The 27817-nt window shown below is 39.7% G+C and overlaps 1 protein-coding gene across 1 annotated transcript in view; it reads right to left on the reverse strand.

Annotated features, from left to right (window-relative positions):
• Positions 1–27817, reverse strand: part of LOC135163401 (protein sax-3-like) — a 181695-nt gene that overhangs the window by 86199 nt on the left and 67679 nt on the right. Inside the window, exon 2 of the mRNA XM_064122800.1 lies at positions 13574–13882. Within this exon, the coding sequence (XP_063978870.1) occupies positions 13574–13882 (309 nt within the window). The remainder of the gene's footprint in view (positions 1–13573; positions 13883–27817) is intronic.

The raw sequence follows: 27817 nt of genomic DNA on the forward strand, positions 1-27817 counted from the left end.
TTGTAATTAATGATATGGGACTTCGGAAAATTTACTAAACAGCATTACAAAATCTGTAGTAAATAAATGAAAAATTGATAGAAATCTTTGAAAAATGCCTATTTACCTTTTACTGTGCGACACAGCAAATTTTGCATCAGACTTTGAATTTTGCCGAGACCGATATAAAAGCTTTCCTAAGCGAAAAAAAAAACATTTTACTAGGCGGCATAGTAATTTTAAACGCGTTACATCAATTATCAAAAATTAATATTGCGCAGATTTTCTTTCACATTTCAAGGAATTTTACCATTTTATCAGTCACAGATTACTTTATTTTTTATGTAATAGAAAATTTGAATATTCCAAATGAAAAAAAGTCATACAGAAAAGTTGTGAAATCTAATTTTGAAGGGAATTCAATTTTTTAATTCATTCTTTAAATGAAGAATGAAATACTATTTTTTTTTCAATTCCGAAAATTTCGTAGTGTGTGAAATAAATGTTATTATCGTTTACAGAATTTTCTTTTAACATTTAAATGCCCATTCGCTTTTGTCAATGCATTCTCATCCCACTTCAATGGATATTGTACTGAAAAATAATATTCATCGAATAGGACTGGTTATCGAAATAGGGGGGAGGAGGGGGCGCTTTGATTTCAATCTCTGGAGTGAAACGCGAGAAAAAACCCGGAGCTATCGAGATTTCCAATGAAAAACTAACAGAGACATTATTAAGAGTAATAGAGTTGGGTGAAAAATAATTGAAACCGGTTGAAACAATTTCGGAATGAGGAAAAAAAGAATGGAAGGAGGGAATTCAATCGTACCATTCTGAGACTTCTCAGATACCGAGGGCTTGTTGGAGTAACTTAACGAAGATTAAGCACTCGCGGCATTACATCCATTTACTGCTTATTTACTCTAATTTATCTTCATTTCCATCCGCTGCTTGTCGGTACATGCCGCTTGCTAAATGACGTTGCGTAGTGTACATGTCGTATGGAGAAAAAATAAGATGCACACTGGGGAAAGTTGTATATTCGAGACGTCTTAATTTAAGACATAAGACCATTTTCCCCATGTCTCCGAATGGACGAGACCCCGATAAAATCCAAGATCAAAAGCCAATTAATAATGAAATACCATTTAATCGTAAATTACATCACATTTGCTTCACTTACGAATTTGATTGATAAATAAACCAAAAACAGAAGTTAATAATAATAATATTAATTTCAATGTATCAATCTGAAGACCTAAAGATGTCTTAAATGTTCAAACAACAAAAATTTGAGGACATTACTGCGCCCGAATGCGATTGGAAATAAATTCAGCTGTTTTTTAAAGTTTCTTTCGACCGAACAGGGAGGGGGGAGGGGGGGATTATTTTTTCGAGTGAAAGGGGATCAAGCAATTTTTCATTATTATCACAAAGCCGACGAGAAAGGGGTGCGGGCTGTGTGTTGCTTGATAATGGAGGACCGACTGTACTGAACGAAAATAAAGCAGGCGAAAAAGGGGAGAAGGGGCGAATCAATCTTCCGTAATCGGATGAGAGCATCCGGATTGTGTTCGTGGGGATGCAATTGTCAAAATCAAAATCCTAAATTCAAATATCGCACTCGAAGTAATCACGGCGCCGACACTGCGACGGTATGTGTGGGTGGTAGATGGAGTGAGGGAGGGATGGGGAATATTCACTTTGGAGATTTGTGGATGAAACTGGTGGGTGAGAAGTTGAATGTCTCTCTTTCTCTTTGTAGTTGGGGATCTCCAGCTGTGGAATCGCCACTCCGACCCTTCTGAAATTATTCTAATGATGGTGAATGGGGAGAGGGATGCCAGCTACTGATGGCAAGTCACTCACGTGACGCGAATTCCTTCTCACTTGAGTTTACCCTACGGTTTCTCATCGAATATCCACTTTAATCCAATGAATTTGTCATAAATAGAGGGACGGCATTGGCGGCGGAAATGTCGCTTGTACCACCTTCAATTATTCATCTTGAAATTGTAAATATTTCATGGATTTCCTCCCCCGTAATAAGTCCATTATCTCTTCCTTATGTTTATATTTTTTATTTGTTGTGAGTGGAATATTTTTCCCGTAAATATCTTGACAAATTCAAGCGAATGATTTTCACGAAAAAAATTCCTACTTTTTACTACTCACACGTCCATCTTGATAAGCTCACACCGTCCAATCATAATCCAGTCATTAATGATCATCCCACGATGGGTTTGTTGCAATGAAATACCTATCCGGTGACTCATTACAATGAGTTGAGCAAGAGAATCGCGCAATTGGCGGACAATGCATGTCTCTCCCTTCAATTAACGAAAGCTATGGATCGTAATGATGTAATTCAATAGCAGAAGAAAAAAAATATTGGATTCCGTTTGTTTTTAGTGGACAGCACCGGTGGTACAACCAAGCGGTAATATTCCATGGCAAGTTCCGAGGGAGATGATCGGTGCGCGATGGAAGTGGGCTTGAGTCGTATTTTGTGGCAGAACGATGACTGGCAACGATAAATAAGTGCTTTTTACGCTGATCACTGGACCCTCGTCTTCGTGAATCGTTTGGCTGGAGGGTATCAGTACCCAGGTGACTGACATTACTCTCCTGGCGGTGCCTAATCTGTAATCAGTAATGCCGCACCATGTCATGCCACACGTAGTGCCCACCATCCACGGAGCTGGCCACCCTTTATGGTATGCTCACCAAGGCCTCGAGAATACTAGGTGGCCAATATGATTGGCCGAGTGATGTTAAACGTGGATGTTTCGGAGATGGACTTCGCGTGCTTTCAACTAGGCCAATTACCGTAAATGGAATTATTTGAAGATATCGTTCGATTATTTTTCGAAATTTCGCAATAATTGTAATTTAAGATCAAATTGTCCAGGACCTTTCTCAATGAAACATTTAAACTGACTAAATAATTAAAAACGAAAAGGTGCGACGAATGTACAACATTATACGGAGAAAAATATTTATCCCAGAATAGTTTTTGAAAATTCAAATCAGTATCACAGTGTAAAATGCTATGATACCAATTAGTTTAGAGCGTCAAAATTTTTTAGTCCTGTCTACATTGTCAGGTGAATGAACGCATTGTTGATACAGTCAGGCATGTCAAACGCCCCCCGACACAGTTGATCGTGAACAAATTGATGGACGTGAAACACAGTGCGCGGTGAAGCAAAAGTGAACACTGGAAAATATTTACCTCTGGTTGGTTATATTCCACCACATATTCTATTCTCCTAATGGCAAAACAATATAGACTCGCTATTGCATTATTGATTCTGGAGAATGGTGCACTATTACCGAGTTATTTGTTTCATAAGTGCGCAAAAATATCTTTCCGGCTAGAAATAATGGTGAATGGATGGGGAAAAAAACAATCCGATATGTTGGAACAAATTTCCGGGTGATCCGTGCGGCGCCCGACGGGCTAATCGAATTCGGGTCGCGAGATGGCTTGGACAGGGATGATAAATTATTGACAAAGTCCAGTAGGCTATCGTCTCTCAGGGCCGGTCGATAACCAACTCGCGGAAGCATACTCGACAGTGTTACGAAGTACTAGTGGTTTATCTGCGAAATAACCGTTACGAGGCGATGAAAACAATCCGGAAAACTCTAGGAAAATCCCTACCTTAAATCAAAGGCGTAATTGTCCCCTCAAGGGCTCTTGTCTTTGAATAAATATTGAATTAAGCGTCTTTGACTGTAATGTGTTATCATTAGAAAGATAATCAGTGAAGAAAAAAAAATCTAACGATAATTTATCCAAACACTCCAATAAAACAATTCGAACCAGAATCCCATAATTTTCCACCTGAAAAAATTTTTTCGATTCGTACGTTGAGAAAAAAATCTTTCTGTAATCTAGGATAAATAATTTTACGCTCGCTATCACGGATGCATGACACTGTGTATCGCACTTCTGATATTTATGGCCTCACCCGTACGAAGGCCAGAGCGATGACCCCCAGAGCCACATGAAATAAAAAAAAAACCGGCCCTCTGACGAAAAAAAAAAACATAAAAATGTATCACTTCGCCAGAGGGCCGGGATCTTCGAGACTTGTATATACGGTTGGTCGAGCGAGAGAGGGCAGAGACTTACTAGTGCAAAGAAAAAGAAAGCCAGAGATCTCGATAAAGCGTTGCAGGCCAAGATCGATTGTCGCTCGAGATTCTTCGCTACCACCGATTTATTACATTCTCTCCACCCTCGATTTCCCATTCTCCTTCAGCCAGTTCCACATTCATACACATGCATTTCACAATTTTTCTCCGCAAATCATCAATTCAAAGCAAGTCGAAAGTCTCGAGAAAATAGTTCCCCCGGATTTTTAGAAAACTTCAGTATAAATTATAAATTTAGAAGTCTAACAAGTATTAATGGATAAAATTAAAAAAGAAAAGAAATTATAAATAAGATTTTAATTTAATTTCTGATTCGGATAAAACTGTTCTCCACTGTTGCAAAATCAAATCAAAAGTACAGGAACAAAATAATTATTATCTTCTCATAAACTTTTTTGACTTCAATTAATTTTTCCGCAATAAGAAAAATGCCATTTCCAATTTTTATTCAGGTAATTCCTTCGGATTCCCCTGAAATGATAATCTGATAAAATTTTTTGCAATTTCCGATTCTCTTTGATCCACTCTACGCCATACACACAGATCCTACAATTTTTATTTTGAAACCATCGAGTCACATCGAATTGGAAGTCTCGCGGAACAATTTCCCCCGGGATTTTTAATCCACTCCAGAGTGAATTATGAATTCACAGGAAGGAGACGAAAGTAAAAAAAACGAAGTAGGCGTGCAGTCAAGTTTCCGTTCATGGAGTTGATGCGGGGCGACAGTGGAAGGTAGAGCCAGGACTACCACCAGTATCGGTCATCTCACCGCCATATTTCATGCCCTATCTACACACTTGGCTACGCCTATATCGTAGGGTGAGTTCATGCTAGGGCTGTACCGCAAGGCGAACGGTCAGGAATAAGAAGGTAGGTGAGCATTGTACGTCTCATCCAGATGACTCCTCGATTCTCGAAGGAATGCAACAGCCGAGATTTATCCGCAGGTTGTACCTTCAAAAATCGTCAAAACCCATGTGTCACGATGGATCGTCCAGGTGTCGGACAGTGTCACACTGATTACTATTATTTTTCCCGGGTTATGATTTATCGTGATTCTCTGAATACATGTAAATGAGGGACACTGAGGTGAAAGTATGCGCCCTTAAAGGGAAAACAAAGTCTGTATAATTTGGTGAGTGAAATATCTTGAGTCCGATTTCCGAAATAAAATTCTAACAGAATTTTATTTAAAAAAATGAATTTAATTAGAGAAAAAAAGTGGAATTCCAATTTTGTTTTCTTTAAAGAAAATATGATGCACCATTTTCAATCTAATCTCATCAATAATAATTAATGAAGGAATTTGAAATTCAAAAATTGAAAAAGTTTCACTCATCAAGACCCAAGTCTACCGATTTTACTGTTCAATGTCTTAATTTGAAACGTCCTGAGCCCCCAAGTTTTTGCAATGTGGACTGAAGAATGTCCTCCTAAAAAGTGCAACAAGCTCGTTATAATAATCACTTTACCCCGGGGCAGTGATTTTTTTTCTCACGTGAAACCGGAGATGGGGCCCATAACTTCTTTGCCCTTTCGCCGCGTCATCAAACGCTCTTCTTTATTTGGCGGTATACGTCGGCCATTCAACTGGTCTCACTCCCCGCCACTGACATTCAACATTATCAGAAGCACTCGCGAATCTCTGTGGTGCCCTTCGTGGAATAATTGCCACCGCAAACTCCACCGTTCCAAACTACAAAGTTGTGTACACACTTTGAAAACTGTTGTCAGGGACTGTTTGATACTTGTTTCAAAGGCAGAACGAGTGAGTGTAGTTTCTGAGCCAGGTTGATCGTCAACAGCAGCTGCGGTGATGCGCCGTTTAACTCCGAGGGGGCAGTTTCGGCGACTCATCCGAGGGCTGAAAGTGATACACAGTTGGAGGATGAGGGAGACTCGGAGAAATCATCTGGACTATTGATTATCAATCGCCAACTGTAGTGGTCAAGCTTTGATGAAGACCAAGTTCTGACCCTCAGAGTTGCGTCAATTATCATGCTGTGTCTATCAGGAGCTGCTGAGCCAGCATCTGGGTCGATCGATGGGGGGAATTCGATGGATCGAGGTGATGTGGCAATTACTTGAGAGAAGTGAGAACAACTTGTCTCACACCGTTTACTATTTTTTCGATAAATTTTCGAGAGAAATTTTTGAAGAGTTTCTCACCGACAACTTAATAAATTCAATTCTTTTTTTAAACAGACCAAAATGATTCCTTGGATGGAAAATTTTTCTTTCCTATAGTTTCGGCCATTGGTAAGTTTTAACGACGAATAAAATAATTTCCCAGACCACTCCTCCCACTCCAAAGAACCATCAAAACTCGGGTACTCTATCTGCCGAGTATATTGGCTAACCCAGCCGCACAGTTCCGAGCCAACCATATCGTCTGAGGGTTTTGCGCTTGCGCCCAGTTATCCCCTGAATTGTCCCGGGACCGCCGTAATTTACTAAATTGAATATCGCTACAGGGTAAGACGACGTTGCCGAAGCCACCAAAGGCATCCCAGAGAAAAGGCCAAGAAGGCACTGGGGAGAATCACGAACAAGAACTTAAAGGCAATGTATAGGGGACGACTCAATGGCGTTAGATGCAAACGAGAAAATTGGCAAATTCTGCTGAGCGAATTGTACATTAGATTCACGAGATATTACATTTCCATCTATTCAACCACTCCCCCATTATTCCGATTTATTCCGACACACACGCGTTTCTACGAGAACGAGATGGTGATCTCTTCTATTTACGAGGAATCCGATATTTTTTCATATTTTTCTCGTTCAAATAAATTGAAAGAAATGAATTTATATGGCAACAGCTCATGAGGTTATATTTTCCTCTGAAATTATCCTATTAAATGTGTTCTTAGAATTCTTCAGAAAGTTAATCTTTTTCAGTTTATTTTTGTTGTAATGAGAGAAAATCTATGGGTTTTAAAGCCTCGTCCATTTCCTGACATTTTTTTTCCTCGTCAAGTCCTACGTAGAATAATTCTTCGAAAAATTACTTGGCATTTTTCCATGAAATGTTAATTTAACCTTTAGAGTGTGATAATATCCGGCAAAAATTTTTAACTATGTCCATTGAATATATTATTCACTAAGTTGCCCTGTGATTTCGGGCTTCCATTTTCAACTCACTTTACTTTTATACCCGTTGGGGTCATGCTACTGAGAATGCTTTACGAGTACCACCGCACACGAAATCGCGGGCACTCTCTTTATTCGAGTGGCCTCGTAAAATGGCCCCTCGTTTTCGTTGGAATCGTGTACAATGTACCTCAGCCATGGGAAGAGCAACGGCCACGGAAAACAACTTAATCCGCGGGGCACTTGCCTCCTGGCTGACGCGAGAGATGCACGTGAATTTAACCTGGCTCATGTTACGAAAAAGAAAATTTTTTTGATGATTATAAGGAGTGAGGGAGATACAAGTAGAATTTGTGCGTGAGGTCTGGAGATTCTCCGAAGTCTTTCCCCTACCTATGTGGTAGTTTAAATCGACTTATCGACGCCCTCCGGCTGTACGCGCATCCAACGGTGTTCCCTGAATCTTCGGAGGATGAGGAGGTTACGGTGGCGAAATTTAGTTTCGAGACTATTTCGACCTTAGCCCACGAAAATTGTTATCCATGGTCTCCTAACAACTATGCAGACAAGGGTTCGTTCTTGATTGGAAGGGGAAAAAATTATTGACCTGAAATTCTTCGTCACACGCAATAAATTTTTATTAAACATAACTTCCAACGAAAATTAATTTTTCTGACTCTCCATTACTTCCTACTTCGAGGCATTTTCCACCCACAAATGGCTCATAAAAATTTGGAATTACCCGAATTCTCAACGACATTTAACCCATCGCATTTATATCCCCAAAATTAAATTCAATCTCGATTACCTGAAGAATTTAGAGACCAATTAAATAAAAACTCATCATCAAAACAGAGGAATCAAAAGGTCATAAATTGCCCATTAGTCCCCGATGTTGTGATAAAAAAAACTCGAAAATCACTGGCCAACACGTTCCCATCTCTTACTTCCAACAATCAAGACAACTTTTATAGCAGAACACCAACGTCATTTTTTCCTCATTGGTTCCCCAGATTGAAACTATTGGCTTCGGGAAAGAAATAAAAGATTTGGTGAGTGGTTTGTGGCTATCTGACATTCGACAGTTACAACACTTCCAAGATCTCATAACACGAAGTTCCCATCGAGAGACAATAACACACGATGCATCGTGGTGGAGAGTAACGACCCAGAGAAGTTTTTAAAATTTATTACATGATTTTAAAAGTCAAAATAATTCTCGACACATCCTCAGGTACCTCATTCACTGATCTATCCTCGTCGTCAGTCACATAAGTCCCAAAATATTTGGACTCAAAGTTATAAAAACCATACGAGTGAATAAAAACCATTGATTCCCAGGGTTTTTGATTTATGATTGAAAGAACAAACCAACGTAGAGAAAAATCAACGACTTTTCTCCCCGCGTAGATTGTCGGATAGTTGTCGAGCAACTTCTCAATAAATACTTCAACCTGGAAGACACGTTTTGTGTAGTTTTGATTGCTCACTCGTACGAATGTAGCTGTCGGTGTTGCTTCCAACAAGTAGCTGAGGATTTTCTCGATTCAATGCCTTCACAACGCACATTCAATACAACGATCACGTACAGCTTCCTGACGCACACGGTCAGTTTCCCACGCGATACCCTTTTACTTTATTGACCCATCAGTCCCTGCACTGAATGTCACATCACCGGGTCCTGTCTAACAGAGACTTTCTCCGAATTTTTTTTTCCCCTCACACTTTTATTTCCAAGACGCGAGATGTGAGATTACAGAGATGAACGAAAAGAATCCAAGTGATTCTGGAGATAGGGAGCAGGAGGCAACGTGCTGAGGTGTAACCAAGCGGACGTATAATTTTCCACAGTCGTGCCAGTGTCTTAATTAGACTCTTCTCCACTTGACGCCCTGAGCTTCTTGACCGGGCACACTGAATTCCTCATAACCATCCCCTCCATTTCCACTCTACTACGAGGGCTTTTCCGGGGGACTCATTAGTTGATGGAGTCCTCCTTCCAGTCTACCTCCAGGGCTACAACTGGGTTATCTCCTCAACGCGAAACTCCACGTAGACTTCTCAACACTCACATCGTAGCTTCGGTTATTAGCTAATGGGGGAGGGGGAGGGGAGGCTGAATATACGGAGCAGATGTGATAGAATGAGCCGTTAATATCAATAGCTTTCCATGGGAATAGGAAAATTACGGCCACTGCTACAGAATTTCAATGATTGATCAGACAAATTTCTCCTTCGTATTGAAAAAACAAATTCCTTTTGAAAATTGAGAGCCTCTGAATACAAAAATTCCCAGTCATCACGAATCGTTCACTCGTTCAAGCAACTAATCCAGAAAAAAAAAGTGCTCCATCATTTGTCGGTTTCGATCTGAATATCCGTTCTAATCGTAAACCTGATTATCACCAATTGAGATGTTGAAATCTGATATTTCTCCGATCAATCCGCCGCGTCACTTTTTTTTTCCTACATCTCCGCACACCTCAATCAGCCCATCTGATTGTTGACCTCCGATGAAAGGAGGTCCCATCACTTTTTCATGCATTCGACTCTGCAATCAGCTTGGGAGATCGATTGGTAGTAAAACCTCAAGTGAAATAGACGAATCAATAACCACCCGACAACTCCATTCAAAGATTTCCACTCATCTGAGTCAACCATCAGTTTGGAAATTTCGTGATCGAATTCTGCATCGCTGTCTGTCTAGGAATCCCCGTGGCATCCAGTATATCGCTTTACTCGGGGTGTATGCACAAGGGTTACCGACCCCTGAGATGTTTTCAGCAAAATCCGACTCGCGTTACCGCTTATGAACGCGTCTCTTGGATTACAATTTCCTCGAACATTATGCTATAGTTGTCCTTTTCAGTGTGCGTAATCTGATGCTGATACTCGGATTAATCAACAAGAGCCCGAGGTATCGAAAACGTCGTGAGAATGTGGAGTAAAAGCCAAAGGGAAATGTGGAAAACTAAAAAAATCCCGCTCTCTTGAATTTTTGATTAATTGATTGACCATTTTTTTGTTCCGAGAAAATTGCTCTTCAGATTACTCCTCGTAATTTGAATGAAACTCTAACCCGTCTTTTCCGGGGTTCGTAATCTGATGTAACAACTCACTCAAATGAGCAAACAGAAGCCCGGGGTATTGAAAACACCCCCCGGATTTTGAATAAATCCTGGATAAAAGAAAATAAAAAAATAAATTGAAGCCTCGTTAGATCCCGCGGTAGGTCGAACCTGGAAACAATGGTCCGGCGCCGAGGGTAGTCAGGTGATTCCAGAGGGTCTCTTTACGTTACAAGGACAATGCCCATGTGGACTACTCTACATATGTCCCTATTAAAGCAGCAGGCCACGCATTATACTGCCTCCAACGAGAGGAGAAAGAAAAAAATTAACGAAAATCGCTTGGTGAATCCTCTCTTTCTCTCGCGGCGGTGGTGAATTTCCAGGAATAATGTACGATGGAATGGCTATGTTCGACGATAAATTACACCCTCTGGAAAGAAACTCGGCCGACGGTAATACCCCTTGGGTTACCATTCCTCCTGCTGGCCTCAATAATTTTTTATATCTCTCGGTGCTTTTCACCGCGAGCTCTCTATTCCCCTCATCCCCTCGTTCTATCCTTCAAAGGATTGGAAATTCTATTCCTTCCACCGCTGCATTATGCAGAAGGAAAAATGGAAATTTCCGGAGTTAGGAAAATGGAAAACGATTCACTTCTCTCCTCCATATCGCGAAAATTCCAGTTCTTTATAACCGACTGTATGTGGGTGTGTGGTGTCTGTGCGATGACAGATACTGCTAATCGCCCTCTCGCGGTCGACATATTCCCTCCAGCAGTTCGAAATGGGGATTAAGTTTGGCAATTTCAGAGCTGTGGAAAACTCGCGTGAGTGTTCTTTAACGATCCTTTCGTCTAATCAAAGAGACGGAACACACTCACTTCTCAACCGTGGTTTTGCGTTCTGACCGTTTCACGGTGATGTCGTAAAACTACCGGCAAATATCTCAGACTATTAACTCAATGTTTCAACTTCTCTGGCATCCAACTTTTCCTATCAATTTACCGCGCCCTGCGCTCAAGTTGTTTTCGAAAATTACCGAGAGATGAGAAAAAAAGAAGGGAGAGAAAATATCCCATCGAAATGAAAACTCATAAAAGTCCCGGGAATTCTCCAACGAAATAGAACAGATTATCGATGGTACTTCGAAGAAAGTGAAAATAGTCGGTGAGTCTTATATTACTTGGGTTGACTCATCGAAAATATGCGAGAATTCCACTTATATTTATTTTCAATCTCCTCAAATAATTAAATTGAAATACCATTTAATAAATTCAAATATAAATTTATCAAAAACTTCATCTGAAACAATTCAAATGAAGTAACTTTTCTATTGATAATTTAATTTGAAAAACAGTCAGAACGTGAAGAAAAACAAAAGTGTAAATGAGTGAAAAATAACAGATCACTATGATAACTAATAAAAACCCATGAAACCCCGTAAAAAATACAAAGAATAATCGATGGCACTCGAACGAAAATGAAAATACTCGTGGAGTTTTATACCAGCTGAGTTTCACCATCCAACATAAATCAGAATTATATTCGCTGAGTCTCTATCTCTCGCTTTTCCTGTTCCTCTTTTACCCTCCCCCCGCCTCATCCTCCTCCGCAACCCTCTGCATATTCCGTGGTACTCTTGTGCTATTGGCATATTTACCGTGGCCATTGCCGAGAACGTATTGCCACCGAACGCGTCGCTCGAACCCTACGATACGAGGACCATCGATTACAACTTCTATATTCGCCGGTGCATTCCACATACATATATCCACATAACTCCGGTAATAATTGTTGAGCACAAGCTCTTACACTCACTCGCTCTTCGTTATTAATGTGTACATAAGAAGAAAAAAAAACAGTGATTAAAACTTTTTTTTTTTCAGAAAATTGCAATAAAAGAAAAAGGGTATGTCGCTGTTGTATATGGGTGTGGAATAAAAAAGAGGTATCATTAAAAACCGCATTCGTAACAAGAGTTTTTATCTGAAAACGCTAACGAGAATGTAAGTTGTATTTCCGTGCGTTTTCCGGATTGAGAAGAGGGAAATAAAAGCCCCGAGGGAGGTGTGTTTTCTAATGTGCTAACGGGGTGGAGGAGGAGAAATGTATATCACCCACACAAAAGCCTGTCGTGACTCTCGTGCAAGACGAGTGAGAGAAATAATCAAACAAAGGGGGATAAGATAGCGTTAAAAGTTCAGCGACGGAAATTATACATTAATGCCTTTAAAAAAAAAAAAAACCTTGTTTCGTATGTTGTTGTAATGCACAGTGGAATTGTAAACAAGTCAGTAACTCGACAAGCGTATCGCAATTAATGCTAATTGTACACCAAGCTTTTACACGAGAATTATGCAATTGGACGATAGCTAATCGGTGTTATAACTCCTACGTGGATGGTTGGTAGTACATTTGGAACTAGAGATTTCGGAGAAAATCCACTCTGACCCCGCCACTTTGTGATTAGCATATGCAGGAGTATATCTGAGAGAGGATCCACGGGATTTTCAAAATCCTCGAATTAACTTTTGATATCCAGTGATTGGTATTATATGCCTAATGGAGCGATTTAATTCATTTAATCAGAAGGGATTTTATTCGAGGGCTTCATTTTTTTGAGGGCATTATCGCTCCGTGAGAATTAGCGTCTTCAACATTTCTTGAATTTTATTAAAAGAGTGGAGTGTAATAAGACTACATTACTTGATGGTATGTTATTTTTCGTCGTGTTGGTAATTGAATGAATTGAATTCTATCCATCATTTTTTTTTCCTCTATTTCTTTTGGGTTTTATTGAGTATTCAGGGCCGTTAAAAAATGATCTCTTCATCGTCAATGATCCCGAAACATAAATACGAAAGGAAAAAAAAATTGAATCCCTTCGACAGCACGACTCCACCCCTCCATAAACCGTAGAATACGCCGTCGATACGTCTGCTAGCGACGTTCATTGCATTGAAAATCGGCATGACATTTCGAATTTCAATAATTTATCGAGTTCACGATTCACGGGTATGCATAATCGATTTACATCGGTGGATACCTCAATGGTTACGAGCGAGGGAGAAGACGGAGCGTGAAAGCATGAAGTTTGGAGGGTAATGCGCGGTCTTTCGCGTGGACAACAAATTGTTTTCCCTCGGTTAGTTTGCAATAAAGTTACTGCATATGGCAGTTGATGCCCAACCACATGTGGACCACTCCAAGATGGAGATCAGTATTAATAATGATAAAGGGATGAATTTTATAATTTCTTACCTGCTACGGTGAGGGTGGCATTCCTACTGCTGACACTGCCCGCTTGATTCTTAGCAACACACCAGTAGACACCGCCGTCCTGCTCCTTTTTTCCATGCATCACACGTAGGAAGAAGAGGGATCCGGTTGGCAGTAGTACACGATGTGACTTGGCATCACCGGGTGATGTTTGCACCGGCTCACCATCTTTATACCACTCTATCGTTGGCTCTGGTTTACCCTCTGCTTTGCAGTTCAGGGTGACTGGCTCATTTTTTGCTACTGTTATATCCGATGGATGTTCCGTTATTCGCGGTGAGCGAAATTGACCTGCAAAAATTTTTTAAAAATTAAAAGTTTATTCATTACAGCGCAAATTACTTCTGTACCACACGGGAAAAATTTTTGCAAGCCTTGGAGGGCTAATTTTTGGGATACAACTAACCGCCAACCCTCTTTTTGCCCCCTGCAGGCGAAAATTAAATTATTAAAATTTCATTCCCTGCATACGCTATTCAATAATATTTATTATTAACCGAGTTTCAGTTCCCCAAATAATCTCAACGTTACCATTATCATTATCTATACCGCAACCAATACTTTCCACCAATCAATACCTGATTACTGATTCAAAAGCTTTCTTAAGCTATCACTATATATCAGGGAATAAATTAAATTTGAATGTATGTCGACGGATATTATCCAAAAATCCACATTGATCCATCGGTTTGAAGTTGGCAACAGCAGTGGATCGATCGCGCGAGGCATTCACGCACCTCCAGTCCTAATGTTCGTAGTTCATGCGATGCCCTACACAGACCCTCCCTCCCCCCTGCTCAATCAAAACTTGCCAGACACGGAACGGTAACATTTCACAGCAATTACTTATACGTGTTGCAGCGGCTCAACTCAAATTCCGTGTGGAAATAATAAATCAATTAAGTTTAATCATCGGGAGGAATGGGGTAAAAAATGGATTATTTCACGATGGAAAGGGATTGAGCTTGCAACAAGGGATTACCTTTGCCAGAGATTCTTTATACAACGCACTGAGTTTATTCATCGCTGGAATGTTTGAACGCGCGAAACGCGGTGGTCTATACCTTCCGCAATTGAAGCGCAACGGTGGTTATATTAAACTGAGGGAGAGGGTTGAAAATGTTGCGTGCGTTCAGTCACACACGCAAACTGATGTTGAGAAGGATGAGGGGTGGGAGGGGGTTAGGCTATATACGGTCTACAGCTTTGCGATGTAAGAGGCAGAAATGTTGGGGGGTTGGTAGGCAAACACAGCCGTGTGGTTTCTCTCATTCCCTCCCTCCTTCCCACCCTGGGCGTCTCTGCGCAGGCATTGGTGGAAGGCTTCGCGGAAAGCCGCTACATACGTTGAATCAAAAGGACTTTGTAATCATATTTTATTCAGGGATATGCATAAAACATAGGTGCAGGGCATTCGTACGTTCGTTCGCGTCCACTTTTATTTGAAAGGGCGGAGGCATATTTTATCATTCGTTGCTGCAGTCTCTCTCGCTTCAACATTTCCCTTTCTCCTCCCCCCGCCCTCCTCGCACCCTCAGGCTGTTTTTTTTTTATTTTGTTCGAATCTCTCTTCGTCCCTGTTTCGTTTTCTTCAAAACCGCGACATTTACGTTTCTCTTCCGGTTCTTCACGCCATTCCTCTTTCAACGGAGAAGTCCTCAGCGCTTTTGTCTCACTTGTCATTTCTTTCTTTTTTTCTGCGTCAACGTCTCTTGCACTCTATCTACCCACAGTATGCAAATTACTCTCACGTGGACCAACGAAATGAAAAATGAATCCTTCGGTACAGCTCTCTTAAGGTAGGATGGGAATGGCTAAATCCACAGACAGATACCACATTGCTGACTGAAATTTCGCAATTTCCTCAGACCTTATTTTGGCGGATGGATTCCTGACGTGAGATATTTTTTAGGGGAAATGAGGGTAGAAAAATGCACAGGCGACATTTCACAATTCATCATTCCTTGATTTATAGAAATATTTTAATGGTTTGATATTCAAAAAAATTATTATTCGATTCAATAACTTTTTAAAATTGAAGTCAAGGATAATTGCTAATCAATAGTGCATTTCTGTCATTTGTAATATGAATGGAAACCGAAAAATTTTTCTTATTGAAATGATTTTTTCCAGCATTAAATCGTAAAGAGTATTTTTTTACTGGTGGAAAATTTATCGAGTCGTTTCGTCATAGTTTTTTTGGGATGTGTGAAATCCCCAGGTTCACCTGATAATTAAAGGGAGGGGATCGACTCTGTAGTCTCGTGATAAAGACATTAACGTTTGGATACGGGGAAAAACGAGGGAATGGGAGAACAAGAAATAAACTGTCTGCGTGTGAATGCTGTTTGTTACAGGAGTTTCTCCATGATGATGCTTCAGGATACATTGATGAAAAAATGATTAGCGAGAAGAGGAGGAAATGGCCGGTACAGCTGGGCTGATCTGTCTCGATGTACCCAACGATAACTTCCACCCCTGAGAACGATAAATCGTCCGGTTATCTTTGTTAGGCACGAGTCCTCTCCCTTCCTCTTTTTTTCCAGTTCGGCTCAATTGTATGCCACGCAAAGAGGGAAAATAGAGAGTCGAACAAAGACTTTATCTCTCATGATAAATAAAAAACCATTTTTTTCCCTTTTCATGCCTTTTTGTCCATTGTTTGAGGCTCGTTACTGGCGTGAAAAATTCGGCATTGAGGACGCCTCAATCTTGAATTCTGTGTACGTTTGGGTAAAAAAAAACGGACCTTAAGCCATTGATATTGTTGCAATGTACAAGATTTCTTTTATTTTCCGTCTGGAATGTAATCGAGGGTGAGAAAGGCAAAGCATTGGAAATTTTTTGAAATTCGGATAATGAATACATTTAAATGTTCAATATTTGGAAAGTAAATTTAATTCAGTTACATTCAATTTAAAGATAATTGAAATTCAACCAATTAAATCGTAATTTAATTACAGTAAATTGACTGCTGCTGTTGAATTGAAACATTAGAAATGAGCGGTCCTCAAACCATGTAAATTATTCGCGCATTATTATACATTTATTTCCTTTATAGACTATTTAATATCAAATAAATATACGGAAAGAAATGTTAGGTAAAAATTAGTCTTCCAAGTCTAATTTTTCCAACAAAACTTGACCTAAAAAGTGGTTGATTTTCATTTCGCCCTCTAGAAGTCCAATTTTTATTCAAAAATTTGTTCTGTATAGACCAGTGTTCTTCCCAGAAATTAATCATGAGACAACAATTTAATTCAGACTCCGAACTCCACTAGAAGTTCGTACCTCACTAGTTTCATTTTTGCGGACACTCCGTATACGTGATTGGTATTTCAATTATCTGATCGCTCCTGGTGCGGGTACGGGAATATCTCGAGATTCCATGCAGTCGTTCGATATATCCCCCCGACGGAAGAAGGGATTTGATGGTATCTCATGGATAGCCAAGTATGCCAGGGATTACATATTCCCCGTGAATTCCCAAAATACACCGAAAACTATCAACTATGCGTAATTTTTTTAATATATATTATTCCAGGGTTCGAGTCCCCACTGGTGGCCAGAGAGCGGCATCATAAAGTACAAGTAGAGAATGACTTGAAATCGTAAAAATTTGTCGTAGCGAGGAAAAACCGCATATTTCGCATTATTTCTCCCACCCGTATTCTTCTTTTAGTGAACATTTGGACCAGTCAAGTCGTAGAATTGGTGAGTAGTTCTTTACGAGACTACTCAGTGTGGGAGGACGCTTGGTGTACTATATGAAAGTCTGACGGCGGCGACGACTTCCTTCGTGAGCATATTGCTCTGTAAACTGGTGGAATACGAGGCTCAACGAAGAAAAGAAAAACGGGGGGGAAATAAAAAGAAACGAGGGAGATTCATAAGTATCTCTATTCTATATTTCCGGTTGAATTGACATGTCAACGTTGTTACGGCGAATTTTTCTCGAGACGACGGTAAATAACAGTGAAAACCAGCGGTTGAAATTGAGATGACTCTCCCCTCCTTTTTTAGGGCCATTGTGTCCCCAAATTTAATTAATTTCAAGTGCTTCAGAGTACACAATAATTATTCGATTTTTTACGCTCCATTTCACTGGTTCTGTTATTTATTTTATTCACCAATGAACATGGAAATATAATTTATGAGTATTTTTTCAGTGTTTGTGTGTTTTCAGTGATTTCTTGTAATTTTGTGTTTTAAAAATTCCAAATTTTATATAAAGGAAGCTTATTTTTCAAAACTTTAGGAGTGAATAACTGCGTTTACTACACCCAGAATGTACACTGGGAATTCCAACCAATTATTTTCCATCCCCGTGACCAAAGAAACCCAGAAAAACTCAGTGCCCGTCTCTTACGTTCCATCACGTAAGAATCCTTTCGCCATGTCACCGATTTCGTCTACATCCCTCTCGAGGATTCATCGCACGTAAGAACACAGTGAAACAATGCCTAACACCACTGACCCAAAAAAAAAATTATTCCTCAATTATAAATTGAAAATTGTCAACTTGTGAAGACCTCACGATTTCACAGGGAGTGTTGGGAAGAAATTACGCGTTGATCTCTTCAAACTTGATACAATTAACTACACATCCCTTGAAAGTTACAAAATAGGTTTTTAAATATTCCTTCATACAATGGCTCGTCGGTAAAAATCAATTTCCCCAATATATTGTTCCGGAATTTTTTCCCCAACGATTACCCATTATCCCCATCTCCGCTACTATTTTCATCGCATGAAAAACCCTCCAAATGCACTGGCCATTGAATTCTTCAGCCGAATGTCGTGTCTCAAATAACGCTGGCATCAAATAAAACCCGTACAATACACAACACTGGCTTTCAATATTTCGACATATACACACTATGCCCGGGGCAATCGCCCGGTTATTTGTAATGAATATTCGAGGCCCAGAGTTTGATACAACATCGCGGTTGTGAAAAAATTTTTCTGGTCAAAAAATCCACCACAATTATTCATTGAAGTCCCTGGACCAGACTCTGACGTTCATGATCGATATTGATTTCACGTGGGGATAAAATATCATATAAACCCTCTCCCTCACCATCGCCCAATAACGAGTGGCTACCTCACTTAGCTTCGCAAAATTGTACATACGTGCATTGAGTTTCAGACGTGTTTTCCAATCAATATGGTAATTAAGTATCAAACGGTGAATTCGACTTTGCAACGTCGTTCTTGGTTATTGCCACGATAGATTCGTCACGGATCATCCTTGATAAAGTGGATGGCTAAGAAAAAAAAAATGAAAGGGGTATGAGGCCTGACTGAGGTGAAGTAAAGGGGCAGAGGAAGGGTTGGAAAATATAATCGTGAAATAATCAAGTCGATGGGTAAGAGTCGGTGTATAATCGTCCGAACCGGTAGGATATAAATAATTTATGTGTCGAGGGCTCGGAACCATGAATTTTTATGAACGTCCGACACGTCGCTCTGAGTTTTTCGCGTTTCATTGCATACTGGTATGAAGGGCTTGTGAAATCACCAGCTGGAGTAAGACATTACAGGGTATATTAATTTAATTAATAGAATTTTAAATTGATGATTGGGGTGGGATAAGTGAGAGTATAAGTATTTTGTTTTATCAAGTATTGCAGAAGTAACTTAATTTAAAATTAAAACTTGTTACTTAACTTGGAGTGGGAAAACATTGTGATTAATTAACACAATTTAAGAACTGAGTAGTCTTCTAACAGAAGAAATAGGAATTAAATGCTATAAAATAATTTAAGAAATATTTTCAATTGAAATAATTATGAGGGACGATGCACTTGTCATGTATTTCTTCCCCACTACTATTGATCTAATATTATCGAGGGGTGAATGCACTTAGATCCTTCGAAAAGCTCCTTACGAATGAATCATGGCTTTGTTGTGTTGTCGCATTAACGAGTGAGTCACACCGGGGCCAATCGGACTAGAAAAACCGGTGAACTAATTCCGATAGAAATACGAGATAAGAAAAAGTTGTCCACGTTGTGAATAGGGGTGAGTGATATTGAAGGATGTGGTCAGCCCCAAACGATGCACCTCTGACAGCCGCACTGCTGATTTTTCATCTCTCCATCGAAACTAACCGCAATCTCCCCTAATGGGGCAATTTTCGAATTAACAATCAATTCATTGTCGATGCGGACAGATAAACGTGACGAGCTGTTTTTTTTTATCGCATATGTTCATACTGGAGGTATCAATCAGCTACGAAATAGAGCGAACGCTGGACCAAATACGCCTGTTGAACGATAATCGATGTGCCCGGGGCTACATTCTCTCGTTTTATTTAGATTTTGTCAATTAAAATAATTGATTGAATCAGCAACATCAGTATTCACTCGGCGAATTTATCTCCCTCCCCCTCTTCCCCCCTTCCCCTACTCACATTCAACGGCTGCATGAATTGCACGATTGAGTTCTAGAAATATTTGCGACAACATATGACATATAAAATTGAAAAGAGTCCCATAAATAACATTTCATCCCTCCCGACATGTCTTAGGCCCATAATTAGCATGTTTACATGCCACTGAATCCCCAGGAGGTGCATTAATACTCGAGCAATTAGTGGAAACGCGGGATATTAAATATGTGAAAAATAAAAGTGTCAGAAAAACGTGAAAATTACTCAAACATAAATTCTCCATTGCGGTATAACGAGTGAAAATCAAAAATAAGATAGAAAAAATTTAGTTGCACGTCGAAAACACGACAGATTTCCAACTGTAATCATAAATTAAAACCACTGATCTTAACAAGTACGCTGTCAATAAGCAGATACATTAAGCTAATTATGGAAAGAGAAGAAGTAAATACTGACGGGATTCGCGGAGGTAAATCGCCCCTGGGATTTCACTGAGAGAAACGATCATTTCCTACTGTCGTCATCTCACCTCTCCCTCACGCTGCTCCACTCTTTTCCAACGGACTCTGGCTCGGGACAGGCTGTGTGCTTAATTGCATCAATTAATATTCGCTCTAAACTCCTTTTTGCCTGAGCGCACTTTTTCGAGCATCACAAATGCGTTACTTCCTGATATCCTTAAGGGGTTAATGAGATAGGGTCGATTACACCACTTGGTTTGTCGTGAAGAATAAAAAAAATCATCGCGATAAGAATTCACGATTGCTCTTAATTAATTATTTTCCACGAGAGTGATTTCTTCTTTTTTCGTGTTCAACAATTGTTCGGGAATACGCGAATGGCTTGAAAGGAATTCACCAAAATAATGGAACAGCCATCGAATGTGGGAAAATTATAATTATAAAAAAAAAATCCCCTTCGTTAGTTGTGGAATGAAAATAAAATGATAACAATTCACAATTGCTTTCAATTAATTATATCCCCTCACTGTCATTTCCCTGAGCCGTGAAAAATCCTCGTAATTCGTCGATTTATGGTGATCTCCACTTAACGAGCTATAAAATAGGTCAATGAAATTTTGAAGAGGCAAAACCCAACCGTCGATAATTGATGGAATGAACCAATATACATCCCCATCGAGCGTATATCGGCATTTAACTGGCGTGATGGTCCTCGTGTCGCCAACGAAATGTCTTGTATCAGTAGGCAGTGGAAAACGGACGTGCACGACAGACATGTATACTCGGTCGTCTTACCGTTAAAGTCTTATTAATTAGCGACAGAGTAGAGAGCCGCGGTGGGTCTTGCTCCAGACTGTAACACGCTCCACACAGAGTATATGCAACGCTCGAATATATTTATCGACTTCTACATTGGCTCCTCCCCTCGTCTGATTCAAGTTGAGATATTTAATTAAGCTATCCGTGGTGTGTGCCTTCGTCTATTCCCTTGTGCAGTTGACTCGAGGTACATTTATAGAGACGATGCTTTCCCACAGGGTGAGATTCACTCGTTTTATACCTGAGGTTAGTTCTGTCTTACGAGTGAATTTACTCCTGCAAAGGTGATTCCCTCAGTTGCAGCAAACCCCTTGATAATTCATCATAAAATACTTTGAAATTCTGATTAAACATCATCCATTGTTACCATTGGCACTCTGATATTTTATAGCATGAGAAATACGAGCCCGATGGGCCGAGGGAGATCTGGATTTAATTATCAAACTTCACAAATCAACAAAAACATCGTAATTCGAATTAAAAATCAGCCTTTGGTATTCTTGACGATGTGTTGACTGTATTTCAATATTTTTGAATTGAAAATGACAGACGTGAAGACCCTCGTAAACTCCGCCCACTCACTGGCAAATGCTGGATCGTGTGCACCTCTTCATTGGCTGAAAGTACATTTTTGAATTTTTACTTAACCAGAAAATGATGTCTTGATGCATTCACTGCGATCATCGTTTGCCTCGATTAACCTGTCCCACAGGGCTCATTTTATCCCGCAGAAGTTCTTTTTGCTCTTATCATAACGCGAATGTTCAGCTTCTCATACTTTATTTCTTTTCTCTGACGTACATTCTTTATTCGCAATTTTCAATTCTCCACGGCTTGTTCCCTATTAATATCAACTGAAATCTTGAGCGAAGGGCCCCAGTGGATTTTGATACCTCATTTCTCTCGTTCTTCTCCTGGCACCCATGGAGATTTCTGGAATCTCAAGGACTTATCCGTGTATGGGTGGATCTACTTGGAAATAGGGAATTGGCTGCTGCAACCTGGAATAGATTCCAGGAAGCTTCCAACTCTTGGTGCCATTGTGCACGCTCGTTTCGTTGGATTTCGTACGATCGCATTTAAATTCGTGAGGAGCAGCCGGTTTATTCCGTTTTTTTTTTCTCTTCAACTTCGGTCCTATTCCCCTCCCGAGCATTCGGAATAAATAAGTCGTGGGGGTATTGAGGGCTCCAGGAGGGCACAAGACGCTGTGATTTCTGAACAAGAGAGAGGGGGGAAAAAATTCAATCTTCTCCATCGATTCCTTGTCTCATTGGGCTTCTCAAGCGATATCCAATTTCTCGAACCAACACGGACATGGAATTTTATTGGCCGGGTTTCTGCCGTACGCACACTGACTGCATTTTTTTTTCTTCTTTCAAGTCCTTAACAACGCGGGATTTTATGAACGACGCCGGGATAGATCGGCGATGCGATGACGAGCAACACCGTAAATCCTATGGTTGCTTGTAAGCATCGCCAACAAGAAAACTCCTGTACATTGTCTGCTCCTTCTCATGGGTCAGTCCGGTTTTCACGCCCGAGAATAATAACTACTGCAAACTGGACCCCAATACAGCTGGCCAACTTCAGTGCTGTTTTTTTGTTGTCAACAAACTGGTTTACTTGAAAATTCTGGTTTAGTATTTGATTTTTGGTTGAAAAGGAGAGAATTTTGCTGGGAAGATTGACTTTTTTATTGGAAAAGAAATTGTGAATTTACAATTCAACGCCGCGAGCTTTTTTTGATACCGATAATTATTATTCATAAAAATATTGAAATAGTTTATTGTTTCCTGACATTGTATAAGTTTAACACGGCGAGTGCATGAGGAGTGTCCACTCAATCCTAATTCAACAATGAATGTGCCAAATGCTTTAAACCCTTGAATAACAAGTGTGCGCGATCGTTGAAAATTTCGACAGCGGCTACAGTAATCGCAGGAGGGCCATCAATCTACCACAATCCACTGACTTATTCAGCTTGAATACCAACAAGTTGGATTATCTTGGTCAGCGGTGAAATTGTTTAACAATTCAAATGTCACCGAATATTTTCAACCCCAAAATGACATTCTGATTCATCACAATTTTTTCTCACTCACGCTGGAAACTACTATTTAGATAACTGAATTACGGATGAATTATTAGCTTGGGGCATGTACCCAGGGTAAATGTATGTAATTTGATATCATCGATTCCTCTGTGCAAGCTTCGTAGGCACGCCTGCCATGTAAGCCCGACTGAGGCGCATTACTCGCGGTTTGATGTATCATTAGGTGCGTGATGGTTTACTCGAAAAGCCTTTACCTATGCACTTGTTCGTGATATTCACTGGATACTAATTGGATTGAAAAACGTTAATTCTCTATTTTTTGTTCGCTTTACGGATGTCAATGAAACGTTTGGTGACAACAAAAAAAATTCCAATTTAAAATCCCTTCACGATGGAAAATATTCTGTACAAATTACGGAACTCGCAGTTCGCTCATCAATTACGGATTCGACGGGGGAATTTTTCGCGACAATATCGCAATATTTCACAGTCGATTCAACCAAAAATTACGGAACTTTCAGGAAAAATTCCGTGATAGTTCCGTAAAATTTCCGACAACAGTATTTCGCTGTAAAATTACGGAAAAGACGTAATTTTTCTTGAATATTTCTCTCTGTATTTGAATTATAATTATTTAACCAAAATAACTGGGGCATTTGCAAGAATTCATTAAAATCTAAATAGTTCCTCATTGGTTTCAGGTATTATCGTATAATTTTTTTTTCCGTATTAATTGGAGTGGAAAAATTTTTACTAGCGTTGCCACGTAAATATTATCTCTATTGCATCGGCTACTTTGAACCCATTTCGTTTCTTTTTGGATTAAAATAGCCAGAGCGATTGAGGAAAAAATTAATGGCAGACACAAAGGTTAATGCACTGAAAATTCCGGGAGCCAGACAGTGGCTATAGTAGTCTGGCGGGCGGTTTAGCGGCCGTTGATTTAATTAACAATTGCCCTTGGCCTATGATACCCGTGATAGCGCTTTTTAACGATTCTCGCTATTCATTTTTAGGGCACCGTGTGTGAATGCCATTAGGATGCGAAAATTCTTTGTTTTTCATGGAGCCCATGAATCAGAGGATTTATGAACATGACTTGATTATTTGCCCGTATATATTTTTTTATTATTCACCTCTATTGGTCCAGAATGATTGGCAGATGTGGCTGAAATTATTTTAACACCGCCGTCGGCAATAAGTCGAGATAACAAGAGAGGGGCATCGAAAATTTTCACCAACATCTGCCTCATCTCTTCAATACGGAATACGAATATTTCAGTAAACCGAGGTCTACGATCGTATTTCGAGTGTATCAGTGCAACCGGATATTACCATTGGGGTTATAAAATATTACATGGTTGTTTGCCCTAGAGCAACAGTCCAATTCAGTGTGTTGTACATCGTGCGAAATTATTCCGAAAGAGACTGAGGGAGTGAGTGCATCAGTCAATACGTATTTTCATTGAAAAATTTTTTTACGATCAAATGGAGAATTAAAAAATATTATTCAGAGATTGAAATAACTCTTCTATTCGTGGTTGAAAATATACAGAACTGGATGTCTATAGAATTACATATATTTTCGATCCGCTTAAATCTCTTTCGATCCACGACCAAATCCCCGTATACAGTGGATATTTAATGCGGTCCACCGGTGTATTGGTTGTGGATATACAACAGGGGATATGAAAAGAAAAATAATAAATAGAAATAATAAAATCATGAAAGAGATAAAACCTACACAGACGATTGAAAATAATTGTTTTTTCTACCATTAAAAATTCAGGTGGATTTCACAACTGTCCGCCAGTTTCTACCAACAACAATTTTATCGAACAATTCCTAACAAACCTAATTAATACTGAAAAATTTGGTAGAAAAATTCTAGAGCTTAAATCCATTAACATTTGAACGGAATCTCGTTATAAAATCTATCGCGCTACGACCTTTTGCTCGTATTTAATATTTTTCTAATTTATTATCGCAAATTGAGACGCATTGCGAATTCTAGTCTTCGCAGTATCGATAACCTGATAAAATGTCTGGTTGAGTTAAAATTACGGTATCGAAATGTTGGGAGCAATCGTATCCGAGACAGCCCACAGTCGAACGCGATACTCCATCAATCATAATTTTTTTTTTGTTACAATGAAATGATCCTCCCACCCTTTCCACCATTTTTGGTCTGATTTTGATTCATGCCGAGTGCATCATTTAGGCTGCATTACGTAGCGATAAATTTTGGCGTGCGCTCTGATCGTTATTTCGCGGGGCTATAAATATGTCCCGGGAGCGCCCCAATGAAGCCGATCTACTGGTTGGGAATCGCGTAGGTATATTCCGATTGGTGAAGAGGTCGGGTATTTATCTCTCGTTACATTCTTTTTTTTTCACATGTGATTACTCGTGGATCAGTAGGCGAAGTTGTCGGGAACTAGTTCAACCGGTGATATTCAGATCGCGAAGAAGGCAACTTCGGGGGAGATGAAGCGATGAATTGCTCGTCCGGTTTTTATCCGGGAGAGTCGTCAATATGCGTGGCTCAAACCAGGGACACTGGAGTGACCATAAATTTTCCAGCTAGCGATAAATATGATCGGGTAATAATTTACATCGCGTTATAAAGATACATTCGTACCGATTGAGTTGTCGATTTTTTTTTTCAACTTTTACGCCTGACGATAACCCAGCGGTGGGGTATCGGCTTTCGACAAGAGGTAACCTAGTTGCAAATCGCCTTTTTCCCGATATCATTCGGTGAAAAATGATATTGGAAGAAAATCGTTACGTTAATAATTAAAAATTGAAATTTGAAAACCCTAGATAAAAAAATTCCCTGACGGATTTCACTGTTTGCTAATTAATTTATGGAATTCAGTAGCGAAGTGTCTCAGAGTCCAATTTTTGAGCAGTAACGTCGAATCGAAGAGAGATAGCAAAATTTTCGTCAGAACATTTATTGGAGTACGCAATGCGCTCCACAAAAAAGCTAATTATGAAAATTTCGCCATCTCCCCTAGATTTTGAGATATTCATCAAAAATTAATCCAGCTCCATCCCATTTGATTCATGAATTAATTTTGGTCAATTCTATCTTCTTTTTCAATAATAAAAAAAGGCTTTAAAATAATACTGCCAATTTATAATTGAAAAGATAACTACATTACATATAATATAATAGTAATTCTTGCTATTCTTCTATCCATAATTAAACAAAGAGCACATTTTCACGGAGATTACTTCTTTATCGTGAATTTTCTCCGAAAATTGAGTGCATTTTATGGTAGATTATACCGCAGTCTCAAACACCCCAATAAATTAATAAATTTACCAACACCTTAATTTCAATCGCGGTGTTAAGCACCCATTCCACCAGGATAATCATTCCTCAGTGATGTTTACAATCCTCATGAAACAGCACGATAAGCAATAGTAATTTGAGGGCCCGACGGACATCGCGTCGTTGGATATTGCGATAATTGTGGGGTACAGAAATCGTTGGGGCCCCTACAATATACGCATTTGATAGTTAATTTCCCTCGTGGCAGCGATTATCATGCCCGCTCGTTACGCACCATGCAAAGCCCCGAGTACGTTACGGCTTTCGGCAGTAGCTTCGTTGTTTACACCCGCAGTTACACGTTAAGTTACATTACGAGCTATCGTTGCGGCACTCGTGAATTCCATTCTCCATCTCTATCCGCACTTCTCTGTTTCAATCTCTATATGAGCAGAGGAAATCGGTGGTGTGCACAGGCAAACTGTATATACGTCGGGAGATGTACATTATGTATTGGTTAATACTAATGGTGGGGGCCCACGGTAACACTTTAATGCGATAGTTGGTGAGGGAAGGGGAGGGAGTTGGAGGTGCTGTTGTGATATGTTTTATCGAATTTGTGTCAGTGAGTGATAGTAATTTTACTCCCGCACAATACACCGATATGTCTGAATCGCATCACCGGAGGAGCGATTGATGATTTTACTTGTGTTTTAATGACTTTCATTGTAATTAATATTTCTAATCAGATTCACTCGATTTTCCTCAAGAATTCGAGCGGAAGGAAATCTTGAAAAAGGGTTTTCTACTAATAGTTTAACTATTTCTAACTTTAGCTGAAATTTTCCAAAATGTATGACTGACGGAAAATATTTCAGCCTTTTCTTAATGATGATAATCACCGTAAGAGCCATCGTTTTACGGTATTGGAAGCTGAGAGAAAATATGAGAAAAGGATTAGAATTACCTAGCACTTGGCTTTGGTAAAGACCTCTTCACAAGGTCTACACTTACGAACGATTTCTGGAAAATTACAAGCGTTCAATGAACGAGCCACTCTTGCCTTCTCTCCCTACCCCCTATAGCCCCCCCCCCCTCCTCACCGAACAAGTGGTGTTGGATGCTGCGTGCATCCTTCAGAGCCACTGGTTCCCACGTACGTGGTAGCATGTGTGAATATCTGTAAGAGGATCATTCGAGATGAACGGAATTT

Source organism: Diachasmimorpha longicaudata, chromosome 6, assembly GCF_034640455.1.
Source record: "Diachasmimorpha longicaudata isolate KC_UGA_2023 chromosome 6, iyDiaLong2, whole genome shotgun sequence".
Taxonomy (NCBI): domain Eukaryota; kingdom Metazoa; phylum Arthropoda; class Insecta; order Hymenoptera; family Braconidae; genus Diachasmimorpha; species Diachasmimorpha longicaudata.